This window comes from Anabrus simplex, chromosome 1, assembly GCF_040414725.1.
Source record: "Anabrus simplex isolate iqAnaSimp1 chromosome 1, ASM4041472v1, whole genome shotgun sequence".
Classification (NCBI taxonomy): domain Eukaryota; kingdom Metazoa; phylum Arthropoda; class Insecta; order Orthoptera; family Tettigoniidae; genus Anabrus; species Anabrus simplex.
The window spans coordinates 1,045,837,702-1,045,861,175 of record NC_090265.1 but is presented as its reverse complement, the minus strand read 5'-3'; the positions used below and the strand labels follow the sequence as shown (position 1 = coordinate 1,045,861,175).

Genomic DNA, 23,474 nt, shown 5'->3' with positions numbered 1-23,474 from the left:
ATGAAATTGTTTCGAGGAAAGGATGCGAGAGGAGTCCAGGAAAATTTTGATGCAATAAATGAGAAGCTGGAAGATTGGGGAACTACCGTTTTTTGGTAGAATAATTGCCTGGAATACTGGAAGATGTTCCCCTGGGTATTCGGCAGTGAATTTGGCTGTGTCATAGTAGCTCTCCACCATGTTTCATTTGCCACATCGTGCAGCATTATATTGGCCATTATCCAGAGAGATAGGTAGGCCGTGGTGGACCAGTTAAATGGCCTTCAGGCTCAGCTGACTTAACTTCCATGGACCTTTCTTGTTACATGAAGATTGAAGTAGAAGGGGGTAATTACTGAAGATTTACTGTAATCAAACCATTGGGTGTATTGTTTCTATCATTCAGTATTTAATTCCTTTTACAGTGTTGTGAGTAAAGGAATGCATGATCGTGTGACAGCAATCAACAAATCAGTTAATCACTATTGATCTGCATTTAGGCCAGTCGCCCAAGTGACAGATTCCCTATCTGTTGTTTTCCTAGCCTTTTCTTAAATGATTGCAAAGAAATTGGAAATTTATTGAACATCTCCCTTGGTGAGTTATTCCAATCCCTAACTCCCCTTCCTATAAACAAATATTTGCCCCAATTTGTCCTCTTGAATTCTAGCTTTATCTTCGTATTATGATCTTTCCTACTTTTTAAAGACACCACTCAAACTTATTCGTCTACTGATGTCCTTCCACGCCATCTCTCCACTGACAGCTTGGAACATACCACTTACCAATGTAGTTGGTCCATTATTGGACATTATAAATTTTCCAGCTAACTCATTCCTGGTTGCCAGCGTTTCACCCCAGTGTGCTAAATTGGGCTCATCAGTTGGTAAATAGCACACCCACCAAGACACATGGCTAGTTGGTCCAACTACATTGGCATTATAAATTTACTCATTCGGGACAAATATTTCAGGTTCCCTATGGGAATCTACATCTCTGTCATCTGATGGCCAGGCAGGCATCAATTTTTGGAAATGAGACGAAGTCTCTCATAATGCATTAGCACTGCCAGTGGCTCCAGGTAGCCTGCACATTGGCCTCTACGGTATGCACTAGCCATGTGTCTTGGTGGGTGTGCCATTTACCAACTGATGAACCCAATTTAGCACACTGGGGCAAAACGCTCGCAAAGAGGAATGAGTTAGCTGGAAAATTTATAATGTCCAATAATGGACCAACTACATTGGTATTATAAATTTACTCATTCGGGTCAAATATTTCAGGTTCACTATGGGAATCAACATCTATGACATACCACTTAGTCAAGCAGTTCATCTCCTTTCTCCCAAGTCTTCCCAGCCCAAACTTTGCAATATTATTGTAATGCTACTCTTTTGTCGGAAATCACCCAGAACAAATCGAACTGTTTTTCTTTGGATTTTTTCCAGTTCTTGAATCAAGTAATCCTGGTGAGGGTCCCATAAGCTGGAACCATACTCTAGTTGGGGTCTTACCAGAGACTTATATGCCCTCTCCTTTACATCCTTACTACAACCCCTAAATACCCTCATAACCATGTGCAGAGATCTGTACCCTTTATTTACAATCATATGAAGAATCCAGGGGAATAAAGATGAGGATCCACTTTTTATGAAAAATGAGCTTGCAGTGAACTTGTATAGTTTAACCCTAACAGAATATCTTACATACTCCTAGAAGGCCAAAAATATTAATGTCTGCAGATACACAGCCAACAAAAATATGTGATTTAGGCAAGAAAAATGAGGGTGCCATTGTTTGTGAGCTACAAGGGTGAGGGTCCAGTTGGTTGGGAGTGCAGAGTGCTCTGCTTTCGGGTCCCCCAGCTGTTGATGGTTTAATGTTGTGTTAACTGTTAAAGAGTGTTGCCGCAGTGTTAGTTTATTGGTTGTTGTGCCTTGATTGGTCTATAACATATTAATGAAATGTCGGATAACGATGAGGATACAACCTTTGAAAATAGTTCAAAGAAAAGAAAATCCAGTGGCCGCATGCAAGATGTAATGAAGAAGTTGAGATTAAGTAGCCATGAAACAGGACCAGACTGTAAGTGCTTAAGACTAGAGTGATTTAAAAACCTAAGTGCAGATATCGTCCCTGCTCTGGCAAACTAGCGAAACTGACAAACTAAGGAATCTGTAGTTCTGAAGTTCTGGTCTAGATTTTGTTATTTATATATTGTCTACCCTCTGACAAAGTCTCACATCTGCAGCTCATTCTGTATGCCTAACACATAAAACCAATAATTAAATATAAAAATTGATTTGACATGAGTAATCACAACTTCTTTCAGCTCTCCTAACCTTTTGACAATTTTCAGATTCGTTAGTTTGCCAGAGCAGGGACGATATTATTTCGAAGTTTAATCAGATTGCATCACATGAATCTTTGTGGATTAATACAGTGCTCTCCTGTCACTCGCCATTGGCCTAGAAAACCAGAATCTGAGGCTGATTTTCACACATCTTCATATTCTTATAAGGTAAGAGTAGTAAGGAATGAACAGGTTTGTGAAATACCTGTATGTTACAAATCATTTGTATCACTTCATGGTATTACAGCTAAAAGGCTGCAAAATTTACAAACGAGTCTTAAAACAACAGGTTTATCACCAGTTGATATGCAAGGAAAGCACAGCTCCAGGCCTAACAAATTCATTCTGTAATTGAACACATTCAGTCCTTTAAAAGCAGAAAGTCGCACTATTGGTTTAGCTAAGTCTCAAAAACGCTACTTACCAGAGGAACTTAATGTGAGTAAAATGTTTTGTCTCTATAAAAAGGCTTTCCCATACAGTAAAATATCACTGGAAAAGTACAAAGAAATATTTAACAACAAATTTAATTTGACCTTTGGCTATCCGAGGTGTGACACCTGTAGCACCTGTGACGAATTTACTGTGAAAATACTATCTGTTCATTCAAAACTAAGCCTGGCTACTACTACTACTACTACTACTACTACTACTACTACTACTACTACTACTACTACTACTACTACTACTACTACTACTACTACTACTACTACTACTACTACTACTACTACTACTACTACTACTACTACTACTACTACTACTACTACTACTACTACTACTACTACTACTACTACTACTACTACTACTACTACTACTACTACTACTACTACTACTACTACTACTACTACTACTACTACTACTACTACTACTACTACTACTACTACTACTACTACTACTACTACTACTACTACTACTACTACTACTACTACTACTACTACTACTACTACTACTACTACTACTACTACTACTACTACTACTACTACTACTACTACTACTACTACTACTACTACTACTACTACTACTACTACTACTACTACTACTACTACTACTACTACTACTACTACTACTACTACTACTACTACTACTACTACTACTACTACTACTACTACTACTACTACTACTGAGAATGAAGCTTCAAAACTTAACTCTTAACTAAAGAACCTACTACAGCAAAAAGAATTACACTTAAAGTGAGCTTATTATTTTTAAAAATTGAATAAAAATGCTAGGCTTGCAGCACAAAAGGACAAGACTAAAGAAGCAATCACCATGGACTTCCATTAAAACCTGCCTCTTCCAAATATCACCACCAATGATATTTGCTATCGACGGCAACTATCATTCTACATGTTCAACATACACCAATTATCAGATTCTGAAGCTATTTTCTACACATATCCTCAGATCTCCGGCAAAAAAGGAGGAGATGAGGTTTGTTCCATGCTGTGGGATTTCATTTTTAAACATCTTGACTCTGAAGTAAAGGAACTGTCAATTTTTTGTGATCAGATCAAAAATTAAATGGATGGCTTGTCCGGCGTTTGCTCTATTAACCAGCGTTTCGTCTTAGGTCTGACACTAGACTCTTCAGAGTGGGATGTGTCAGACCCTACCCACTGACGCTGGGGTGTATGCAGGTGAACTTATCAGAAGCTTATTTATCCATCTAATTTTTGATCTGATTTTTGATATGCTCTATTGGTGGAAAAGAATCTAATTCCCTCCATGGGAACTTAGAATTTCCAATTTTTTGTGACTCGTGTAGTGGTGAAAACAAGGACTACTCTGTGTTTAGAATGCTACACTACATTGTACATAACACCATAAACATGTCCAGTGAGGAAACTGAAGATCGTCCGTCACCATCCTAGAATGATCTTAAACCAGCAAACTTACAATGGCATAGGTGATGAAGGTGTTGTCAGCAAACCGAAGAGGAAACTCTTATCTCTACCAGAACGCTGCTTTGACCTTCCTGAACTAGCATATGATGGACCTATACCTGTCCCAAAAGCATTGATGACCTTCAGCACCTGAAAATTTTTTGTTCTGTTCTCTTCCTAAGATTCTTTATTACTCTCCAGAAAGGTTTCGCTTGCTGCTTGACCTAGCCTTTCCAGGTTATTACCAAAATCCTCCCACAACTTCTTGGATTCAACAATTATTTGTTTTGCTCTGTTTCTTTAATCCATGAACAATTCCCATTAGTCCTTGTTTGGAGCCCTTTCCGACAAGCCTTCTTTTTACATTTGTTCTGTCAAAGCCCAAAAATTTTATGCATCATTCCCTCATTTGTGAAGTATACTGTGTATTTAAGAAGCCTATTATTAGTTTCAGGTAATGATGAAGGCTAATAAACAAGTGACATTTTAAGTTTTCCAAAACTACCACACAAACAACATATTCATAGATTTCACTACAAATCAGTGGACATTCATCTTTTTTGCCTAGATTTTTGTCACATGAATCAATTGTAATGTTATTTTTATAATACTACATAAATGTAAAAAGTCTATTTACCTAATAAACATGTGCCGGATATGTTATTCATCAGTGTAACAACAAAATAACTCTTGTTTTTGTTTAGGATTTAGGTATTTCGTTTTAAACTTAAAACCGCTGTTTTCTCCAAGCCCTGTTTTCTGGACTCTCGTCTTTATTCCCTTTGGACTCTTCATACTTATGTGATTATCCCAATGAAGATATTTCCTTATATTAATAACTAGGTACTTACAATGATTAGCAAAATGAATATTCACCCCACGAACGCAGTAATTAAAACTGAGAGGACTTTTCCTATTTGTGAAACTTACAACCTGACTTTTAACCCCGTTTATCATCATACCATTGCCTACTGTCCATCTCACAACACTATTGTGGTCATTTTGCAGTTGCTAACAATCTTGTAACTTATTCATTACTCTGTACAGAATAACATCATCTGCAAAAAGCCTTATTTCTGCTTCCACTTCTTTACACATATCATTGATATATATAAGAAAACATAAAGGTCCAATAATACTGCGTTGGGGAATTCCCATCTTAATTATGACAGGGACAGATAAAGCTTTGCCTACTCCAATTCTCTGAGTTCTAGAAACATAGCCATCCATTCAGTCACTCTTTTTTCAAGTCCAATTGCACTCATTTTTGCCAGTAGTCTCCCATGATCTAGCCTATCAAACGCCTTAGATAGGTCAATCGCGATATGGCGATACTGTCCATTTGAGCTCCTGAATCCAGGATATCTGCTATATCTTGCTGGAATCCTAAAAGTTGAGCTCCAGTGGAATAACCTTTCCTAAATCCAAACTGCCTTCTATCAATCCAGTTCTTAATTTTGTAAACAGGTCTAATATAATCAGAAAGAATGCTTTCCCACAGCTTACATACAATGCATGTCAAACTGACTGGCGTGTAATTTTCAACTTTATGTCTGTCACCCTTTCCTTTATACACAGGGGCTACTATAGCAACTCTCCATTCATTTGGTATAGCTCCTTCATGCAAACAATAATGAACTAAGTACTTCAGATATGGTACTATATCCCAACCCACTGTCTTTAGTACATCCCCAGAAATTGTATCAAATCCAGCTGCTTTTCTAGTTTTCAATTTTTGTATCTTACTGTAAATGTCATTGTTATCATAGGTAAATTTTAATACTTCTCTAGTCTTAGTCACCTCCTCTATCTGGACATTATCCTTGTAACCAACACTCTTTACATACTGCTGACTGAATACTTCTGCCTTTTGAAGATCCTCGCATACACACTCACCTTGTTCATTAATGATTCCTGGAGTGTCCTTCTTGGAACCTGTTTCTGCCTTAAAGTACCTATACTTACTCTTCTGTTTTTCACTAAAATTTGTATGACCACTCATTATGCTTGCCATCATATTATCCTCAGCTGATTTCTTTTCTAGATTCAATTTCCTAGTAAGTTCCTTCAATTTCTCCTTCCACAGCCATTTCTAAAATTATTTCTTTCCAATGAGCACCTCCTTCTTAGTCTCTTTACTTCTCTGTTATAATATAGTGGATCTTTACCATTCGTTACCACCTTTAAAGATACAAACCTATTTTTGCATTCCTCAACAATTGCTTTAAACCCATCCCAAAGTCTGTTTACATTTTTATTTATCATTTTCTACTGATCATATTTACTTTTTAAAACTCCCTCATGCCTGTTTTATCAGCCATATGGTACTGCCTAATAGTCCTAATTTTAATGCCTTCCATTCTTTCACATTATGTTTAACTACGACAGAAACAACTTGTGGTCACTAATACATTCTATTACTTCAGTTTCTCTATAGAGCTCATGTGGAAAGGAACATGATAGTAGCAGGTGATCTCAATTTACCAACTGTCAATTGGGAAGGTAATGCAAACCATAGGAAGCATGACCAACAAATCCAGAATCCAGAATATTCTTCCCTCCAGTTGGTTCCATCACTTTCTCAATCAGATGCCCTTCCCATATTAACTTATTTGCTATTTGTTGGTCATGCTTCCTATGGTTTGCATTACCTTCCCAATTGACAGTTGGTAAATTGAGATCACCTGCTACTATCATGTTCCTTTCCATATGGTTTCCCACATAGCTGATTATCTTATCAAATAATTCTGAATCACCATCACCGCTACCCTTTCCCAGTCTATACACTCCAAGGACATCAAGTTGCCTATTATCTTTAGAGATGAGCCTTACACCTAGAATTTCATGTTTGTCATCTTTAACTTTTTCATAGTTTACAAATTCTTTTTTCACCAGAATGAATACTCCCCCTCTTACCATTCCTATCCTATCTCTATGATACACACTGCAGTTCCGTGAGAATATTTCTGCATCCATTATATCATTTCTAACCCATGAATCAACTCCTGTTACAATATCTGGTAGTTATATATCTCTTAAATTACTTAATTCTATTCCTTTCTTTACAACACTTCTACAGTTGAGCACTAGCATTTTTATGTCATCCCTACTTGATTTCCAGTTCCCTGTACCCTTATCACCGCTCCCTAGGCCACCCCGTTTCCCTGAATGTACCTCCCTATAACCCTTCTAAACAAATTTCCTAACTTACATGTACCACTGCGGTTTAAGTGAATGCCATCTGTGCGCAGATCCCTATCTCCTACCCACCCATTAGGATCTAGAAATCTCACTCCCAGTTTCCCAAATATGCACTCCATAGTTTCATTTAAATCCCCAATCACCTTCCAGTCAGTACCCCTTCCTTAAACTCCGCCTCCTTAAACTTCATTGATGGTTATGAATTTCATGTTTTTGGTCCGTATTGAACAATATATAAGTAATAATAATAATAACTTAAATGTTTCCACCTTTTCAATACAATATATTCACAAATTTACAAAATTATACGGTACTAGTTTCGACCCATCTAGGGGTCATCATCAGCCGTATTGAAGCAAAGATCATTTGTGGCGAAATCCTAAGACAATATTATTTTAAAGAATAACAAGTGAAATGAGATGTTATGGTAATAGTTAATAATACAAGGAATATACATAATAAGAGGTTTTTAACAAAGAATAAAGTATAAATGGGGTGTTGTAAAAATTATAATCATGGAAATCAGTAAGTTCTTGTATTGAAATGAAATATGGCTTAGGAAGAGGGCTTAAGGTGGGGCTGAAGGGTGCGGGAGAAAGTGTAATTGTCTTGGAAAAGTACCTTTGATTAAATTTAGGATTGAGTTTAGGTTGGCTGCATTATTGTTTCTGAGGAAAGTGATAAATAGATCGAAACAATAATGCAGCCAACCTAAACTCAATCCTAAATTTAATCAAAGGTACTTTTCCAAGACAATTACACTTTCTCCCGCACCCTTCAGCCCCACCTTAAGCCCTCTTCCTAAGCCATATTTCATTTCAATACAAGAACTTACTGATTTCCATGATTATAATTTTTACAACACCCCATTTATACTTTATTCTTTGTTAAAAACCTCTTATTATGTATATTCCTTGTATTATTAACTATTACCATAACATCTCATTTCACTTGTTATTCTTTAAAATAATATTGTCTTAGGATTTCGCCACAAATGATCTTTGCTTCAATACGGCTGATGATGACCCCTAGATGGGTCGAAACTAGTACCGTATAATTTTGTAAATTTGTGAATATATTGTATTGAAAAGGTGGAAACATTTAAGTTATTATTATTATTCCTTAAACTTCACCCTGCTGCATTTACCAGATCCCACATTTCCCCCAACTATGTTGGTACTTATACCCGCTTGTCTTACATTGTTAGTAACAACGTGAAATACTACCGCCTTCTCCTTTCCCTCCTCCTTCTCTTCTACTTTCCTCAACCTAAATCCTGGCTAACGCTCTTGGTCCCCCCACACACACACACACACACACTTTCCCCACGTGTCTAACCTTGGAATCCTCCAGGCCAGAGCCTCTACGCCTCAACCTCATTTGATCCCCTCCCCTCCTGATCAGCCTTATCCTTCCTGGCAGCTGCAGAAGCTACTTCCTCCTCCCTTTTCTCCATCCCATGACCCAGTTCCACCTGTCCTTTCCTATCCACTATTCCACATTTCCCTTTCCTACCCTTTCCCTTCCTCCTACTTCCACACTTCTTGGCAAGAGTTCCCTGTTCCTCATTTTCCCTCAGTTGTGTTCTACCTGCAGTGACTTGTACCAATTTCTCACAGACATCTGCCCTGAATTCTGATCCTGAATAGAGCCCTTAGCCTGTAATCTCCTTCCCCTTAACACATTAGACCACCTGTCTTGTACAATTCCCCCTTTTCCTTCCCATCCCTCTTTTACCCCTACTGTATCCTTCTTTTTTTGAGGGAGGCCTACTTTCCTTTCAGTCCTCTGAGAGAATCCAAATTATCTCCCTCAAACTCTCCAACTCCTCCCTCATACTCCTTAATGACTGGCCACACCCACAGTTCCTACACTTGCACTCCTTAGACATTCTTTACGGAATAATGAAAAGGAAAAGAAAACGAAAATAATTCTGTGCAAAATAAAAATGAAAGGAAAGAAATGTTGTCTTAGTTCACAAAGATCACACTACAATAAGGTAATTAATATAGGCTGCTACTACACTACAGTATTACTTAGTTGTATATATTTTTTTTTTCCTGCAACACCCTAACAGAATGAAAATTGCTGTCAATTACTGAAAACTGAAAGTAATACACAAGAATACAAAATTCTAAACTGCAGTTAAGTCTACCCTAATTATTTCAACAGAATTCTAGTAAGAGAGTTACTACAGATACTATATTACATAACTGTTTCACAGTAATAGAATAAACACACTAATTTCTAATAAGATACTGTAGTACATTACAGTAATTTTAAACTATGTTCAGGCGTATCCTAATTACAACAGGTTATTACTAAGCAGAAATAGAAATGAAAATGGCAATTAGGCCTAAAGTTTGAAATTCGCAAGTACTACTCAAGGGTTACCAATAAAGTTAAACTTGTAGACAGATTATTATTAGTACTAGTTTATCCTACTATGCTCTAATAGAAATGAAACCTACTATTTGGTTAAATGCTATTTTGCTTTACGTCGCACCGACACAGATATGTCTTACGGGGACAATGGGGTAGGAAAGGCCTAGGAATTGGAAGGAAGCGGCCATGGCCTTAATTAAGGTACAGCCCCGGCATTTGCCTGGTGTGAAAATGGGAAACTACGGAAAACCATCTTCAGGGCTGCCGACAGTGGGGCTCGAACCCACTATCTCCCAATTACTAGATACTGGCCGCACTTAAGCGACTGCAGCTATTGAGCTTGGTTTTAGTTAAATGCTAAAGTATCGAAAGGGTTACCGTACACAAAGATACAATGAATATAACAGGCAAGATACTATCTAATATACCATATCTACACTACAATTCTCAACTAAGATATGTTTATGTGATTATTACAGCTGGTGGTTTACTATTATTTACCTTACTCCATGGGGCGAAGAATAAAAGTGTCCTTAAATGCTAAAAAATACGAGGTTGTCTACCATAATTTCTCAAATATTTCTGTCAAAACTATGCCAGGGACTTGAATTGCAATTGTAGGGATATAGGAACTTGATTATTATTAGCGAACCGCTCATAAATACTGAAAGATCGAGGGTGCAAAATATAAATTAAGGATACTTTAGCTGCCTACTCAGAACTACAAGTGATCGGAATGCGAGAGTCAGCTGATTTTTATTTATATTTTCTTGACTACATTACACCCCTTTTTCACAACTAGCCAACAATACGGTATTTTAATATGAAGAGCAACAATAATCGATAACAATACAATGACTGTTAACTATTTTGCCAGTTAAATACTGTATGTTCTGTTGAGATCCTTTCTTTAAACAAAATTTACAACAGTATTTTGTTATTTAAAGAAGTTATTACCTTCGTGATAAGTGGAACAGTTGAACTGCTATTAAGATATGTTCAGTCACTACTGATCTCCTACCGGGCGAGTTGGCCGTGCGCGTAGAGGCACGCGGCTGTGAGCTTGCATCCGGGAGATAGTAGGTTCGAATCCCACTATCGTCAGCCCTGAAAATGGTTTTCCGTGGTTTCCCATTTTCACACCAGGCAAATGCTGGGGCTGTACCTTAATTAAGGCCACGGCCGCTTCCTTCCAACTCCTAGGCCTTTCCTGTCCCATCGTCGCCATAAGACCTATCTGTGTCGGTGCGACGTAAAGCCCCCTAGCAAAAAAAAAAAACTGATCTCCATTTAGGGCAGTCGCCCAGGTGGCAGATTCCCTATCTGTTGTTTCCCTAGCCTTTTCTTAAATGATTGCAAAGAAATTGGAAATTTATTGAACATCTCCCTAGGTAAGTTATTTCAATTCCTAACTCCCCTTCCTATAAACAAATATTTGCCCCAATTTGTCCTCTTGAATTCCAACTTTATCTTCATATTGTGATCTTTCCTACTTTTAAAGACACTGCTCAAACCTATTCGTCTACTGATGTCCTCCCACGCCATCTCTCCACTGTCAGCTCAGAACATACTACTTAGTCAAGCATCTCGTCTCCTTTCTCCCAAGTCTTCCCAGCCCAAACTTTGCAACATTTTTGTAATGCTACTCTTTTGTTGGAAATCGCCCAGAACAAATCATGCTGCTTTTCTTTGGATTTTTTCCAGTTCCTGAACCCAGTAATCCTGGTAATTGTCCCATACACTGGAACTATACTCTAGTTGGGGTCTCACCAGAGACAAATATGCTCTCTCCTTTAAATCCTTACTACAACCCCTAAATACTCTCATAACCATGTGTAGAGATCTGTACCCTTTATTTACAATTCCATTTATGTGATTACCCCAATGAAGATCTTTCCTGTCCGACTCGTTGGCTGAACGGTCAGCGTACTGGCCTTCGGCTCAGAGGGTCCCGGGTTCGATTCCCGGCCGGGTCGGGGATTTTAACCTTAATTGGTTAATTCCAACGACACGGGGGCTGGGTGTATGTGTTGTATTCATCATCATCATTTCATCCTCATCACGACGCGCAGGTCGCCTACAGGCGTCAAATAGAAAGACCTGCACCTGGCGAGCCGAACCCATCCTGGGATATCCCGGCACTAAAAGCCATACGACATTTCACATTTCATCTTTCCTTATATTAATACCTAGGTATTTACAATGATCCTCAAAGGGACTTTCACCCCATCAACGCAGTAATTAAAACTGAGAGGACTTTTCCTATTTGTGAAACTTACAACCTGACTTTTATCCCCGTTTATCATCATACCATTGTGTACTGTCCATCTCACAACATTATCGAGGTCATTTTGCAGTTGCTCACAATCTTGTAACTTATTTATTACTCTGTACAGAATAACATCATCTGCAAAAACCCTTATCTCTGCTTCAACTTCTTTACACATATCATAAAGATCCAATAATACTGCCTTGAGGAATTCCCCTCTTAATTTTTACAGGGACAGATAAAGCTTCACCTACTCTAATTCTCTGAGTTCTATTTTCTAGAAACAGAGCAACCTGTTCAGTCACTCTTTTGTCAAGTCCAATTGCACTCAGTTTTGCCAGTAGTTTCCCATGATCTACCCTATCAAATGCCTTAGACAGGTCAATCGCGATACGGTCCAATTGACCTCCTGAATCCAGGATATCTGCTATATCTTGCTGGAATCCTACAAGTTGGGCTTCAGTGGAATAACCTTTCCTAAACCCAAACTGCCTTCTATCAAACCAGTTATTAATTTTGCAAACATGTCTAATATGATCAGAAAGAATGCTTTCCCAAAGCTTACATACAATACATGTCAAACTGACTGGCCTGTAAGTTTCAGCTTTATGTCTATCACCCTTTCCTTTATATACAGGGGCTACTATAGTAACTCTCCATTCATTTGGTGAAGTTCCTTCATGCAAAGAATAATCAAATAAGTACTTCAGATATGGTACTATATCCCAACCCATTGTCTGTAGTATATCCTCCGAAACCTTACCAATTCCAGCTGCTTTTCTAGTTTCCAACTTTTGTATCTTACTGTAAATGTCTTTGCTGTCATAGGTAAATTTTAATACTTCTTTAGTAATAGTCACCTCCTCTGTTTGGACATTATCCTTGTAACCTTGAAATATCCTGTCAATTACCTGCACTAATATAACTGCTGCCAAAGTTACGACCTGTTTTTAATATCCCGTCTTTGTAAGTATTTTATCAACAAACCTACTGATATTTTAATAATAATATTTTTTTAAAAATATTTCTTCTTTCACGCAGTCCTAAATTACAGCTTGTAATCTAGCAAATGCCTACAGAACTACTCAGTGTAAAAATTGTGAATAAATACCACTAATCTCAGTTACTACAAACAAACACTAAACACCAATATTTGTGGAACACACAAAATTTGCTAAATTTCTACAACTATTAACTACTTTATCACTAAGTTAATACAGAGCTCTTGGAACAGCCAACCACTCGCTAGCGTATCCAACAACAGCAATGCATCTTCATGGATGTTAAATAATAAAGAACGTTACTGAGACCAACAGGTGACAGGAGAAATGATCGTGTGAATTCCTTGACTGATAAGTGTGTCATAATTACTGTATGTTCTTGTATCATGTGTGCAGTTGTGTTGGAGCAGCTTTTTATATTGATACTACTCACGATGCCGAGTCATATAATTTACCATCCCACTTTTCAGTTCTTTCTGCAGAACGTTTTGCTATTCGCCAAGCCCTATTGTATATAAAGACCCATTTCATTAAAGAAGCTACCATATATACCAGGGGTGGCCACTAAAGTTACTTCTGGGTGCCGCAAATTTAGGAGACAAAAAATTGGGAGCATGTTTAGAAAATGGTTTATAAAATGATGACACGTTTTTCATTTTATAACAAATGAAGGAACATTTATTTTCTACACTACACAGAACATTATTTTTCAGGTACACATCAAGGAATGAGATTTTACTTTTGAGAAGTGCTTTTTCTGAGTGTTCATTTTTGCTGTTAATTTTTTGAAATCTGGCTGATAATTGGTAAGCGCAGTTCGCACAATTTCACTTAAATGTTCATCAGTTCATTCAGATCGATATGTAGCTTTAATGAATTTAATCGTTGAGTACAGTGATTCACACACATAAGTAGTCCCAAAGATTGAGATTAGTCTTTTGGCACACTGTTTTGTTAGTGTGTATTTTTTTTCTGGAACATTCTTCCAAAATTCTATGATAGAAATGCCACTTCGTTTGAGTCCTTTTAATCCTTTGTTATTGGTGATGAAACAGGACTGCCATCGCTCACAGAAAAAGGATTTTCCAGGAATGATCTCAAATCATTAAATCTGCCATTGATTTCTTCAGCACAGCACACGACAGCACACAGAAAAGTATCGATACTCGCTACTGCCTATACGTGAACACGACTGGCTTCACCTCACAACACTGGCTCACTGACACACTCTCCCGCTCAAAGCACTATCAAATGGAAGGCGCCGGAACTATCTTCACCTCCCATGTCTTACCACTGACCTACAGCACTAATAACGTTAAGCCGCACATCACTGCTACTGACTGACGCCAGCCACGAGATGTCGTTAGATTCCATTAATTATATCATTTAATTTAACTCTAAGGTTGGTGTCAAGAGCCGCACAAGACTGACTCAAGAGTCGCATGCGGCTCGCGAGCCTCGTTGTGGCCAGCCCTGATATATACTGATTCCCTTAGTGTATTAGTCTTTACAAGCCCACAATTATACCCTTAACTGGTATCTATACAACGTCGAACATCTTTTATGTAATTTACATCAATTTGGAGTTATTCTCACTCTTGTCTGGATTCCTGCTCACAAAGGTATATTAGGAAAAGAACAAGTGGATCACTTGGCTAAGAGTACTGCTATCTCTTCCACACCTCTGATACAGATTGCTGTTCCCGCGACTGACTTCTATCCTCTGCTTAGAAACAAGGTGTATCGTAACTGGCAAGATGAATGGCGTGACTCTGCAGCATCTAAAGGATCTTTCTACTATAATCTACAACTGGTTATTCCATCTAAACCTCGGTATGTACAAGCCACTTATACACGTTGTCATATTACCAATATAATCTGCCTTCAATTTAATCACGTCTTAACCCCACAGTATAAACACAGATTCAGTTTTATTTCAAATTCATTGTTTATCTGTGGTGTATCTGATGCAGATGCGAATCATTTAATCTTCCAATGCCCTGTATTTGTATCAGTTCCTTGTCCTTTCTTTTCGTGCCTACTTAGTCTTCACTATCCTCTACCTACGAATGTGTCTTGTTTATTATATAAACCTACTCCGGATATCATCAATGCGATCAATACATATTTGAACAATGCAAAATACAGTTGTAAGGTAGTACTTCTGGCACCAATGGAGATCATAGCATTCCTTCTTTTTGTACTCTCTAATAATTTTAGTCAAGTGAGTTAAGGGTTGTTCCATCCTATGCACACATCTTCTTCTTCTTGAAAGGTTGATGGGCTTATATTTGTCACCCAGTTACAAATCAAAATAAGTATAGGGTTGTTTACACATCCACAAGAAATCAGAATCAACAAGAAACAAGGTTATGAGGTCAGAGGTCCTGCTTCGACTAGTGTACCTTGTGAAATTCACTAATATCGCATGTATCTCAAGACGAAAGGCTGTCAGCTACTTATGAGATTGGTGATATGTCGTTTCGTGTGTAATTGGTGATTTCTTGTGGATGAGTAAACGACCCTATACTTATTTTGATTTGTGACTGGGTGACAAATATAAGCCCATCAAGAAGGAGAAGATGTGTGCAATTATGACTGCTTAATAAACAAACTGTGGATATTGCCTGTAAGACACAAGGATAATTACGTGCGAGTCGAACGAAGAAACTTGTGCATTCATGTGGAGTATTATCTCTGTATCTATCTATCTATCATACAACTCACTTTCCCTGAAGCACAGCAGATACGGTGAGTTCGTCAATGTGAATCATGCTCCTGGAAGTAACAGAGTAACCTCATTTTCTTGAAAAGAAAATTTTTTTTCTGCCAATCCAATTGCGCTGTCATTCTTTACATAACATGATGAGCACCCTTGATTTTTGTTGGTATAATTTAGACACACTCTGTGTATACATCAGTTAGATTAAAATAACTTATAAAATTTAGCTATGGTGTACATATTAAAATTTTCAGTCCTTGTGGGATGTTTTGGATGTAAAAATATGAATATATTAAAGATGACATAATTAAAATTATCACAGTGATGCTAATTAAAATACATTATGTTTAAATTTTGCGACTCTTTCAACTGGAAGATCTTCTATTGAACAATAAGGTGGTGCTTTGCTATTAATGATCATATATATTTTCTCTTGTATCTGAAATACGGGGCTTGAAAAGATGTGAAATTGAAAGAATGTGAGTTCAGATCCCATTCATGACCGGTTGGTCATTTTTGTTCTGTATTGAACATCATCATCTTCTTAACATTTGTCCTGCAATGGAGCAGGGTCTGCTGTTTTGCAAGCCAGTCTCCACTTGGTTCTTTTAAGCACATACTTTGGAACAAGACGAACATAGCGCATGTCTCCTTGAAGGGGACCAAGCCAGCATTTCTTAGGCCGACCATGTGGCGTGATGCGAAGTGCTGTCTGTACAATAGATGTACCTTCTCTAAGTATTATGTGGCTACACCACCAAAGTCGGGTCTCTCGCATCTTGTCTACAATCAAGGCAACTCCCAGGATTTTCCGTATTTCTATGTTGGTGACATGATCTAGCTGGGTCAGGTCAAGTTTCCAGTGAAGCATGCACATCTCCATGACACGAAGTGCTTGTTCATGCTTGACTTTTGCCGGCCAGCATTCAGAACCATACAGAGCGACTTGACAAACAACATTCCTGTAAACCTTGGACTTCAGGTGAATTGGTATCCGAAAATTACAGAGAACACCAGTGGTTTGCCACCACTTCATCCAGGCCGCATTTACTCATGCACGGATGTCTGGAATAGTGTCACACTCAGCGTTGACCAAAGGACCAAGTTATTTAAACTCTTCTACTTTATTTGAGATCTTGGCCATCTATCTGAATGGAACAGCTTATTTGTGATGTTAACAGAATCTACTTAGGGAGCACATCCAGAAATTTTGTGAACTGCAAAGCTTTGGCACTCTTTCTCTGCAGCTGAATTTGTTTGTCTTGTATGAGCCAACTCTGTGCATTCCAAGAATTCTGCCTTGAATGAAACCTGCGGTGTAGCACCACCCCTTATTCGTCGGCAAGTAGCAGTTGAAACTGAGAAAGTGAAACAAATGGATATTTGCCATCCTCTGCACACCACCCATGACAACATCTCTGATTGCAGAAGAGTTTCATGAACAGCATCAAGCCTGCAATAGCTAAACCAAGTGTTCTCAAAAACCAGTACTGGCAGCAACAGTTGACACTACCAGATTGAAATAAGCTAACAGAGGGGACTCCAACTCGTGCCTCATAATCATGGTGAGCAGGATAAAAACTGGTATGGCAAGAACTAGATCCACCCTAAAAAAATGGGGCTATGCACATATTCATGCCTGGATCTGGATCTTCTGTACCATTGCCCAGATTACCCTGTGGAAACTCAGCATGAAAATTTGTATGCAGGAGGTGACAAGGCAATAGTAGCTGCTTCATACTGGAATGACTTCAACATTTGAGGAGAATCAGATATGATGATCATCATCAATGGAGTTAATCGTAGCAATTGTTATACAAGATTTTAACAACAACAACAACAACAACAACAACAACAACAACATGTAAGTGCCTTATGCTTGCATTAAATGTCCTCTAATGCCTTTCTTCTTCTAAGAACTGTGAAGTCAGACTGGCTTTGCTACTTTGTACTTAGGCAAGATTGCACCTATGGAAGAAATGGGTGTATCATGGAGACAAGTTCTCCAAATTGCTCAGTGAGTTTAATATAGAGACACTGTTAAACTCAATGGTTTTGTCACCATGCTATTGCAGGAGAACAAAGATGGTAGTTTCTTCATTAATAATTTTAAAATACATATTTCTTACAATTTGTTTTTGAGAATACACAGCAAATATTCAAAGACAGTGCCTTAATTTGAGACCCTTCTGATTATGGTTGATTAAGCCACTCCTTCAGACACAGTGTTATAAAAATTGCTGTTCTGTGTCAATATAGAAGGTCAGTCTCTCATCAGTGACAAACATCAGAGGTGACTCACAAGGTGATAAGAAAGATAACAATGCCAAAATATAGTCCAGTTCACTACCATTTTTGTACTACAACTGTATGCTGCTAAAATAGCAAGTGCACACCCAAGTCTTTCTTTAAAGATGCTACAGCAACTGTCAGTCCATAACACACACATGACATATGCAATTTAAAGGTAAGTGTAAATAGTGAGTGTGTACAAGACCTTTTCATACTGTGGTCTGTCAGCAGATTATCGATGAGTACGCTTCTTATAACAGGGTCTGCATTGGATTGGGCGAGAAATAACGTCACGGCAGTTGTTCGAAATGACTTCTGTTGGCATGTACACAAATTTCCCAGCACTTGCTAGAGGCAATGCAACATGATGCACATTTTCCTCCAACTTTGACAGACTGTAATTAACCAACAGTTGTAGTGTATTGGACCATACTTCTTGACTTATTATCCTCCTTGTCATCATCTGTATGTTTTGCTATAGAGGAGAGGTTCACTCTGTATAGATGATAATGGTAAATACAGTATGAAAAAAGTAAAACCGAGCTCGATAGCTGCAGTCGCTTAAGTGCGGCCAGTATCCAGTATTCAGGAGATAGTAGGTTCGAACCCCACTGTCGGCAGCCCTGAAAATGGTTTTCTGTGGTTTCCCATTTTCACACCAGGCAAATGCTGGGGCTGTACCTTAATTAAGGCCACCGCCGCTTCCTTCCCACTCCTAGCCCTTCCTTGTCCCATCGTCGCCGTAAGACCTATCTGTGTCGGTGCGACGTAAAGAAAAAAAAACATAAAAATAAAAGTGTGGTTAGGAGCACACTGAGCTTGCATCCAGGAGATAGTGGGTTCGAACCCCACTGTTGGCAGCCCTGAAGATGGTTTTCCATGGTTCCCCATTTTCATACCAGGCAAATGCTGGTGCTGTACCTTAATTAAGGCCACGGCCACTTCCTTTCCACTCCTAGGCCTTTCCTATCCCATCATTGCCAAAAGACCTATCTGTGTTGGTACGTAAAGCAAATTGTAAAAAAAATTAAAAAGTTACATAAAAAATAAAGAAAGAAAAGAAAAACCATTATTGATTTCTTTAGATGACAACATTTTTGAAGAAATAAGTTAAAAGCCAAGATCACTTAAAAAGTATGAAGAAAACATTTATTACTGTAGCACACTCCGATACTGTATGGAAAATAAAGTTGCGCTTTTAATGTTTTCTTTTTACTTTAGTCCTTGTGGAAAAAACCTGTGATCGCTGCTTGCTTGCTTCTTCTTCTCCTTTTAAATTAATTGTTCAGCTGCATCAGTCACAGCAATCAGGTGATGAATCACAGCACAATCACTGGAATGTTTCTCTAAATACACGCGGGAACTGGCAAGTTATTACAATCAGCCTTATGTTCTGAGTCTGAATCCTTAAATTGCTGTACAGTCTTCAGGACGTCTTCATTGCTCATTTCCTTGAAGGTCTATAGATAAGAATTCTTCCATTGTTAAAGGGTGTTCAAACCGGACTGAGTGGCTCAGGCGGTTAAGGTGCTGGCCTTCTGACTCCAACTTCGCAGGTCCGATCCTGGCTTATTCCAGTGGTATTTGAAGGTGATCAAATACATCAGCCTTGTGTCAGTAGATCTACTAGCACATAAAAACTCTCCTGTAGGAAAAAATTCTGGCACCTTGGCATCTCCAAAAACTGAAAAAGTAGTTAATGGGATGTAAAGCAAATAACATTATCATCATCATCATCATGATGTCCGACTCGTTGGCTGAATGGTCAGCATACTGGCCTTCGGTTCAGAGGGTCCCGGGTTCGATTCCTGGCCGGATCGGGGATTTTAACCTTCATTGGTTAATTCCAGTGGCCCGGGGGCTGGGTGTCGGTGCTGTCCCCAACATCCCTGCAACTCACTCACCATACATAACACTATCCTCCACCACAATAACACGCAGTTGCCTACACATGGCAGATGCCACCCACCTCATCGGAGGGTCTGCCTTACAAGGGCTGCACCTGGCTAGAAATAGCCACACGAAATTATTATTATTATTATTATTATTATTATTATTATTATTATTATTATTATTATTATTATTGTTGTTGTTATTGTTATTATCATCATCATCATCATCATCATCATCATCATCATTATTAATATTATTTATTATTAGAGGGTGTTCAACAGGGCCACATGTTTCATGTTTCTTTTAAGATAATTCTGAGTTCTTCTTCAGCATTGTCATCATGCTAAGGAACTCTTCTGAGGAGGAATTAAACCTGTATGACTCCGATCAGTGATGTAATTTCATCCCATGAATGCGTATCATGAAGAGCATATACTTAAGTGACATATAGATTGGCACATAATTATTAAGATACTCTCTAATGTGTTTGACCTGATGACGGCAGTTATGTGCTTTAAAGCATTTTATGACTCCATCATCTAGAGGTTGAAAATCTTGTGCAGTTATGTGGTATGAATTCAATTGTTACATTGGTGAGTAGCTCTGTCTTCTGACAAGTTGCGTTATCAAGGATAAGCAAGACATGCCTCTTTTCCCCTCTTCATGCCTTCATTGAAATCCCGTAACGATTTTATAAATTCAGTTGTAGTCATCTAAGCTTTTTTGTTGTAATGGTAGGCAACATACACATTAGGATTAAAACTGTTGAAACATTGTGGCCAAGCAGCTTTTCTTTCTCCAACCCTATCCTTGATAGACCTAATTCTTTGCCCAACTCACAGGAAAGTCACAGAGTGTGAGGTCTGGACCACTTGCAGGCCATTTGCGAGGTCCGTGTCGCCCCAGCCAACGTCCCAAAAACTTCTCGTCCAACCACGTACGGACGTCATTTGCAAAAAATAAGAAGGTGCGACATCCTGCATGAAAATAGTGTTGATGTTTTCCCATTCAGACACCATGGGCGATATGTCATCTTCAAGCAATTCATGGTTGCATACAGCGTTCATGTTGTACACAGGAGATATGGTCCGATGTGGCCATCATTCTGCACCACATGGTGACTTTTGGACGACTCTGCATTTTCTCCTCTTGTCATACTGGAATCGCGTTCCGCCCAGTAGTGATAATTGTGTCGATTGACGAAACCTCCCACATAGGATATTGCCTCGTCACTCCATAGTATGTTTTGGAACAGTTGAGGCCAGGTTATCCCCTGCCTGTCGCAGGAGGTAACTAAAACTGCCCCAGAAGGATCTTAACTTGGGAGTGTGGATTGGCGCCCTTAGCTGAGTCCTGGCATTGCTTCCACTTGTGCCAGGCTCCTCACTTGCATCTATCCTATCTGACCTCCTTTTGTCAACCCTTGTTCTTTTCTGATCCCAACAGTATTAGGTCTTGAGGCCTAAGAAGTTTTTTATTTTAACATCCTTCGTGGCCCTCATCTTTCTTTGATCGCTGCCTTCATTTTTTGAAATTTCAAATCCCTTCCATTCAAATCCTATATAATGATATATATGTACACACTATTTTCATTATGATTCAATTGATATTAAAATACAGCCATTAATTAATATGGCGTACCTAGTTACTTTCCTTTCACCCTGTAGATACGTACACTTGTGCAATGGCCTTCACCTCTGAGGCAATGGACTCTTATCCAATTGTGTGGGCATTAGAACACACATTTTAAAAACATTTTATATTTGATACAAGGTGCTAACATGAAGCTTGGACATTCTATTTCTCAAATCGACCTCATTTGTAGTATATTAATAGCACCTTTGGAAATTGCATGAATAATGAATATGGTTTACCTAAATTTCTAAAATGGAACTGATTCACTTCTTTTTCACTATTGAACTATTTGGCTTCTAACATAGCATTTTCAGCATATAACAAAGGACTGATAAATTTGTCATATTTAATATCAAATAAAGTAATAAATAGTCATATTACTTCTATTTTTCAGATGTACACCCAAGAAATTGGATGGCCGTTCTGAACTGAAGAGTTTTAAATTGTGGATGAAAACTGTATTAAAAGAAAATGATAAACCAAAGAAACAATTTTTGGAAAAATGCAAAGTTTGTGAGGAATTATTTAGTGCTGAAGATATTGTGAAACATAAACAAATCCACACAGGCTCCAAACCATTCATCTGTATAAAATGTCAGATTTCATTCAACACTAAAACTAGGCTTAGAATCCACATGAAAAGCCATACAGGTAAAAAGGGGTTCAAATGTGGGACATGTGGAAAAGAGTGTTTAACTAAAAAGCTGTTAAAGAGACACCTTGAGAGTCACAGTGAAGAAAGACCATTTGAGTGCGATGCTTGCCATAGAAAATTTAAGCGCTCATATGAAGTAACAAAACACAAAAAAATTCACAAGGGAGAGAAGAAATATATTTGTGAAGTCTGTGACTATGCAACTGTACATAAAGCCTGTCTTGAGACTCACCAGAAGAGACATGTTGGGGAGTATATTTTTAAATGTGATGTTTGTGGAAAAGGTTTTTTTTCTGGTTTTGCATTCAGAGAACATCAAAATTATCACACAGGGGAGCGCCCTTACATGTGCGATGTATGCGGTAAACTATTTGTGTCAACAAACAGCTTGAAATCTCATCGTAAAGCTCATGAACCATCAGCGAAACCAACGAAACGTGAGCACATTTGCAAAGTTTGTAACAAGGCTTTTAAATACCGTAAATCATTGCTGGTTCACATCAAATCTCACTCAAGTGAAAAACTCTTATGTGACTTTTGTGGTAAAGCCTTCAGCACCAAAGAATCTCTCAAACTTCATCGACGTAATCATACGGGAGATAAACCTAATGTTTGTAATGTTTGTCACAAAGCATTTAGTGCCCAGTACACACTCAAAGTACATAAACTGATACATACTGGTGAGAAGCCTCATGTTTGTGACCTGTGTGGAAAGGCCTTCACTCAGCGTTCCACTCTAGTGGTACACCGACGTTCACATACAGGGCATAGACCATACAGCTGTCATGTGTGTAACAAGGGATTTGTGTCTAGGTCACTGTTAAACTTGCATCTCAAGAGCCACGAACAGACAATGTATTATATGCCACCTTTTACTCTTGCTGATAAGTAGATGTACATGATATAATTATAATAAACCACCCCAAGACCCCCACCATGTATCTCATGCTTGTATTAAAATTATTTTACCTTTTTACTTTCCTTTCGTCCAGTAAGTATAAGTGTAGCCTGTTCAGCAAACCTCACAATTAGAAACTTAATATTTTCTTTCAGTAAACTACCTGCTATTGTATGTAATGGAAAAGAGCAAACCAATGACAAATCAAGTTATAGATAGAAAGATGAGAACATTAATCGGAACACATAGGATAAACAAGTCGACATTGGAAGATGTTATTAGGTCATATATGTCTAGAAAGATAGGAA

The 23,474-nt window shown here is 38.3% G+C and overlaps 1 protein-coding gene across 1 annotated transcript in view; it reads left to right on the top strand.

The window, feature by feature from the left end:
• The window catches only part of LOC136857937 (zinc finger protein ZFP2), a 585,780-nt gene extending 562,619 nt beyond the window's left edge, over positions 1–23,161 (top strand). Inside the window, exon 4 of the mRNA XM_067137039.2 lies at positions 22,008–23,161. Within this exon, the coding sequence (XP_066993140.2) occupies positions 22,008–23,160 (1,153 nt within the window). The 3' untranslated portion in view covers position 23,161. The remainder of the gene's footprint in view (positions 1–22,007) is intronic.
• The last annotated feature ends 313 nt before the right edge of the window (positions 23,162–23,474 follow it).